Source organism: Falco naumanni, chromosome 23 (genome assembly GCF_017639655.2).
Source record: "Falco naumanni isolate bFalNau1 chromosome 23, bFalNau1.pat, whole genome shotgun sequence".
Lineage (NCBI taxonomy): Eukaryota > Metazoa > Chordata > Aves > Falconiformes > Falconidae > Falco > Falco naumanni.
In genome coordinates, this window is record NC_054076.1 from 17,153 (window position 1) to 23,606 (window position 6,454).

The 6,454-nt window shown below is 59.1% G+C and overlaps 1 protein-coding gene across 1 annotated transcript; it reads right to left on the reverse strand.

The window, feature by feature from the left end:
- Positions 1-683: 683 nt before the first annotated feature.
- LOC121080225 (ribosome-binding protein 1-like) lies at positions 684-4,548 on the reverse strand (the record flags this gene model as incomplete). Its single annotated transcript, XM_040578080.1, has 6 exons — positions 684-930; positions 1,727-1,845; positions 2,182-2,334; positions 3,349-3,471; positions 3,698-3,846; positions 4,392-4,548. Coding segments are annotated over 6 exons (948 nt in total), but the record flags the coding sequence as incomplete, so codon positions are not given.
- Between the last annotated feature and the right edge of the window lie 1,906 nt (positions 4,549-6,454).

Consider the following 6,454-nt stretch of genomic DNA (forward strand, 5'->3'; position numbering starts at 1 on the left):
AGCATCAAAGCGTTTCACAGATGGGCCAGGTCCTGCCTTTTGAGAAGGGAGAACCATGACCACCATCTCCTGTGCTCCCAGAGCTTCCCAAAAGCCACCCAGATGGTTTCTGGCAGCAAGTGCCACCTTGTCTCCGGTTTTCAACCACTGCCTGACACGCGCTTCCCCCTGCCCTCCACCAGCACCAAGGGAGGGATGGCTGTGGCCACCACCAGTACCGTTTCCTGAAGCTGTTCTTTACACTTCTTCATTCTCCCTTTGGCCAGTTGGTCCTGGGTAACCTTCAGTCGCTCCTGTAGTTCGCTTGCTGCCTGGCCCCCGGTTCTTTCTTTTTTTTTTTCCCTAGTTTTTCCTACATGGGAGTCAAAAGAAGGCATCTGCCTGAGTCTCCCTTGGCCGTCTGGCGACACTCCCCCCTCCAAAACATCTCGGGTCACCTCAGGTCTCCACTGAGCTGCCTCGGTGGCCACAAGCCAGCCATGCGCCACTGCTCCAGCGGCGTGCTCAGAGGCTCTACCTGGGAGGTGTCCTTTAAACACCCCTAAAAAACCCAAATCCAGCCACACCCCGGTGACAGTAACAAAGCCACAAGCTCTACCTCCTGCACCAAGGGCTTCAGAGTCGAGAGGGAGCACCCACGTCCTCGTGAGCACCCGCTGGCAGGGGCCACTGGGTTTCCTCTCTCACCTGAGGCTACCACCCAGCACGGCGCACCATCTAGGCTTCCCCCCCACCCTCACACCCGGGGGGAGCAGGTTTGCAGGCGCTTGCCTGACCTGCAGCTGCTCCATCTGCCTCTCCAAGGCTGCCACTTTCATCTTCCAGCTCTTCCTCAGCTGCTTCTCTTGCTGCAGCACCTCTGACTTCTCAGAGAGCTCGTTCATCAGCTTGCCGCACCACTCCTGTAACCTGGCCACCTCAGCGTTTTGCCTGCACCAACAGAAGCAGCGTTATTGCAGCCCGCAGGCCAGTCAAGCATCCCTGGCGTTACCCAGGGGGAACACATCCTCCTGTGGGCCTGATAACAGGGCTTGAAACATCTCAACGGTTGTGTTGGCCTGCTTCTCGGACACGCCTGGTCCTTCAGGGATGGGGTGGAAGGAGCTGACACATCAATTTCAAAAGCTCCGTTTCCATCACAGGAGACATTCCTTTCTCATGAAATAGAAGACGCAAGGATCTGTGTTCCCAGACACAGGAGAAAGCACTCTAAGCAGCTGGAGTCTGCTCTGTAATTAATTGACCACTGTTAATCACCAGCCATTTCAGACTTTCTACAAAAAGGAGTGCCAAATTCTTCCCCCTAGCTCCTGGTTGTTCCGTATGCACCAGGCAGGTCTCGGTTCTCTGCAGCACCTGCTCCCATCAAAGAGCCAGCGACATTTCTTCTGAAGTTAGTGAGCACAAGCTCTCCGAAGTGTGGAGAAATGCTGCAGCGCCTTCTGGTCCCCTCTGCCCCCTCCGCTAGCATCAGCACAGGTGACTCCAAAGCAGAGAGGGCTTCCCCTGCCCTTCCACTTGGGAAAAGCATCCTTGTTTCCCCTGCCAGGCCCACAAAAGCCATTTGGCAATCTCTTCCTCACTCCCTCCTCTACCTCCAGCTAGCTGGGGCGTCTGTAGAAGCACCCTCAAGAAAGGGGGTGGCCAATCATGATGGACAGCCACCCCCAGGGCTTGCCAGAGGGCGGCCCCAGGCTCTGCCCCCCACCCCCACCCCTAGTCTTACTTGCTCTCCATCTGACTTCTGATCTGGCAGAAGGCATCACTCAGGATGGAGTTCTCCTGCTGCAGGCGAGCCAGCTGCGTGTCGGGGCCATTCTCCAGCTGCTCCTGCAGGGTGCGGATCTAGGGAGAGACCAACAGGGGTTAATGCCGCCGCTGCCAGCCCCTCAGCTCTCCCCTGAGGAGCCCACTCCATGGGCAAGAGGGACTGGCAAGGAAGCCACAGCGAGGTGTCTGCTGATGCTGACAGCCCCTGCGGCTGCTGCATCCCGTGAGGATGCTCCCACATCCCTCTTCTAGCGTGAGCACCACGGCTCAGGAGCACTGCGGGGCTCTCGCCCCTCCCCGAGGCTCTGGCCCCCTCGTCCACCTCGGTCTTCTCCAAAAGACCAGGCAGCTGCCACCGAGGGCCAGCCGGCAGCCAGCGGAGGAAGCTGCAGAGCACCGCGTGGGGCTCACCTTGCCCTGCAGCTGCTGCGTTTCGCTGACATGGTCCTGGTAGCTGGCCTGCATGCGTGCCTGCACCGCTGCCATCTCCTGCTCGCGGGCCAGCAGCTGCTCCTTCAGCTTGCCCTCCACGGCCGTCGCCTTGGCCCGCTCGGCCGCCAGCTCCTTCGAGGAGAGAAGCCACCCGGTCAGTCCTCAGCCTAGGAACTTCCCTGCTTTAAGGGGACTCGAACCAAGTGGCCTCCTAGCTCAGAAGACTTTAAGAAGTGTAACCCTTTCGGCGCTGCCCCCAGGCCCAGCTACACCCTTCCGCACTTCCATTTCCTCCTGCATTAAGCTTTGGGCTCAGTGGCCACTGGATGCCACTGTTGTTCCACATTGGGCCAGCTAAGAGACAGGAGTGACAGCCTGGAATTTTATTCCCCTCCCCGGCCCCAGGATCAATATCATCACATCAAGTTTGCGGCAAAGCAGGAAAACTAAAAAAAGAAAACACCCCCACAAATCCAACACAGACTCCCCCCTCCGCCCCCTGCCAAGGCAGGGATGCTCTCTCGGCCGGCTGGGTGATGCCGTGCCGCTGCCCTGGGCTGCCTGCACAGGCCGGGGTTTAGCACAGCACTCAGTGCACAGGGTGGCTTCGCCCTCTCCTCTCCTGCCTGCAGGCAGATGGACCTGCTGCAGCAGGGTCCTGGCGGCTGCGGGGCAGGAGGTGCTGAGCACGACGCGCCGGGGGTCCCTTCTGACTTCAACACCCAACGAGAGGTGGAGGCAAGGGGCTGAGTCAGGCAAGGGGGCTGTAAATAGCACCAGGCTCCTTAAAAAGGGACTGATCAACACCTTCTCAGCTCAGGGGCTCTGCCAAGAGATGAGAAGGGCTTTACTGTCCTCCATAGAGCAGCAGAAAGCTGCAGTCTCTTACGGGCACGGCTTTAGCCCGCTCCTGCTGCGGCTGCCAACAGGGCACGTGCCTCCCCGGGCTGGATCAGGCCCAGGAGAGGAGCTCAGGTGGGCATCTCCTCCCCTTTTTGGGGAGAAAACAGCAAATGGATGAAGGGCCCAGAGAACCCCTGGGCTTCACCTCCAAGGGCGGGTAAGACGCGGGGAGAGGGAGGCACACGGCGAGCCGTGAGGCGCAGAGCCTGTGCCAGGGGTGCCGGGAGGGCTGCGCGCACTTACCTGACTCAGCTCCTCCACCTTGTTTCTGGCAGCGGCTGCAGCCTCCTGCTCAGTGGCGAGCTGCTTCTCCTTCTCCTCCAGCTGGCGTTTCAGGACAGTGACAGGGTCACCCTTCTGCTTGGCCTGCCGGCACAGGGTGGCACATCAGCGGGGACCACCACCTCCGCATCCAACCCCTCCACCCCACACACACAGGGTCCTGCCCTCTGCTCCAGGGGAAAATTCAGCTCCCTGTCTCTAAGGCTGACCCTCGGGGGACAGCCTGCCCGAAAACGGGCTGCCTTCACCCCTCCGCACCCCCGGAGGCTTGGCCCAGCCCTGGTGGACACGACGCTGCTGGCAGCCCTACCGCGTGCCAGGTGTCCTGGACGATGCCCGCTTTCTCCGTCAGGATCTCGATGAGCTGCTGGGCCTCCCCCTCACTGAACACCGTGCTGCTGACAGCGGACACAAGCGTCTTGTAGGGCAGGTAGAGGGGCCCATCCGAGTCCGCAGGTGCTGGGGAGGAGAGAGGAGGGGTTGGGAGCGCTCGAGCCATGGGCAGGGCTGAGTAGCATCACCTCAGTTGACTCCAACCCCATAATTGCCATTTCACGCCAGCAACCGCCCAGATGTCCACAGCCAAGTTTGATACCTCTCTAACTGAAAGCAATGTGACGAGCGCTGGGGACGGTGCTCACCACAGACAAGCGTTCCCTGAGCCAGCTGCCACCTCTGCCTGGCTCTGCTACTGCTCCCACCACCCTGCCACCGCCCTCCGTCACACTGAGCGATTCCAGACGGAGCTGGGCACGCTTTGCTCATGCCAGGGAGCAGAGACATGGTGGGCATCAGAAGCTGGACTCCATCGTGACACAGCCTCGCTGGGGGACTGTCGCTCCACGCAGCGGTGCCAGTGATGCAGAGCAGCAAGGTCATCTCCTGCCTTTCACCAGGCAGGTTCCTTCCAGCTCTTTGCTAAGGGAACGAGATGACTCCAGCCCTTCTCCGATCCCTCTGCCGGCTTACCCGACGGGGATATATGCAGAGGAACTTGGCCTTACCTGGCTCGCTCTTCTTGGATGCAGCCGCCTTCTTGACAGGTCCATTATGCTTCTGCTCCTCATGGGCTGGAAGAACATTGCTTTTCTTTATGGTGACAGAGCTGACCACTGGAGCACTTTGGTGTGCCTCGGGGACCTTTCCGTTAGGTTTCTCTTGATTTTTCTTTCCTTTTCCTTTTTTCTCAACAGCTTCCCCTTTCTTCTTTTTCTCTTTTTCCTTCTGCTGAGTCTTCTTAAGCCCTTTGCCTTGCTTGGCCAAGGCTTCCTCAGAAGGACGGAGGACCTTCTCCGCGAAGGTGAACACCAGGAAGATCCCGATGGCCGATACCACCATCAAACCTCCAAAGAGCGCAACATTCAGCATCTGAGGGTCATAGACATCCATCCTGCCTTATTCTTCTGTGCCTGCAAGACACCAGAACAACAGTTAGTGGGGAAAACAAAGAGGCGCAACGGCCTCTCTGTGAGCAGCGAGTTTCCCATGTCCATCTGTGTTGTGTGGGCAACCTGCTGACACCCCCCACCCCCTCCCAGGTTTGCGCTCCTCCGCTGCGCTGCCTGCGCACGGTGCTCCAGCCACACCGCAGGGGCTGCTTGCACTGGCTGCAGCAAGCTCCAGAAGAACCAAAGAGGGGGAAGAAAAAACCAGGGATGCAATCAGAGACAGCCACGAGCAAAGTGCCCATGCCATGTCCAATGGGACGCTTTTGCACGACCCTGGGCAATACCTGCAGCCCTGCGGCAGTAAGAGAGCCCGTGTCCAGACTGCCTGGTGCAGTTTGGCCAAGACCTGGGCTCTCCCTGGGCCACCTGGCCTTATCTCTGCACCCAGGTGCAGGTGGAAGTGCATCCAGGGTTTCAGCTTTGGAATAAAACACCCCCTGGAAGGGGAAAGCATGCATGGGAGAGCTTTCCCCAGCTTTGCAACAGCCCTGGCCGCCTCCCTTTGCCACCCGCACCCTGCAGCACTGCTGGCCTCTGCCCAGCCTGGCAGGGAGGACACACAGCGACCACATCCCACTGGGTCACTGCTCCCAGCCTCCAGTCATGAGAACCACCCCAGCAATGATGCTACAGACACCACACAGAGAACCAAGACGCTACCATCTCCTCGCAATGCAAACACCAGGAAAAGGCCTAAGTTCAAGCCAAAAAAAAGCAAAAGCATGGTCATTAACCATCTCATCTCCCCAGCAGATGCCCACAGGAAGAAACGAGACTTGCAAAGGGAGCACTGGATGTGGTGCTTCTCTTTCCACCTCTGCTGTTAACTGGCGGGCATCCGTTCCCACCCTCCTCTCCACGCTCAGGTTCTCCACCCATAACACACGGAGCCGCAACGGAGACTGTACTGCCTGCTCTGAGACCTGGCAGGCAGGGTGCAGCCCCACGCGGAGGAAGATGCTGCTGCCTCCACTCTTCTTAATTGCCAACCGAACCCCGTCCCGAGTCTGGAAGCCAGTCTCTTCCCCGCTGTCCCACTCGTGCGTTTCCCCCATGGGCATCACCTCCACGTGGCTCACAACCCCCCCGATGCTGCAGTCAGGCAGTTCATCTGCGCAGGGGCACTCCCCAGGAGGTGCCAGGCTGCGCTTTCTCGTGATCAATGCATCAAGCCCTCGGCTGTCAGAAGTTCCCATCCCTGCGCTTAACTGTAAACATCATTGAATTTCTTCTTTAAGAGGTTGTGACTGGGGACGGAGGGAGTGGCTGGAAAGGGAGGAGGCAAAAATAAAACTAAGGAGATCAGCATCTTTTCAAAACCTCAGTGCTCACAGGGAGAGACCTCAGAGCCTTTCCCTTTATCACAGCCGACAGCGGCGAACTCACTCACAGCCGAATCTGCACTGGTGCAGCCAGGGGGTGACAGTGCAATGGAAACGTCGTCTCCAACCCCCAGGGGGGTTGTTGAGGGCTGTTTCAATCAGCAGCCCAGCTCTCCCTGCCCGCCTCGCCAAGCATCCCAGACAAAGCAGCAGAGAGCCGGCAGGCGGGCAGGCTGCCAACGCCAGCTGGAACCAGCCTCCCTCCGGCAGGACCAACTTTCTACACCAGGGCACCGC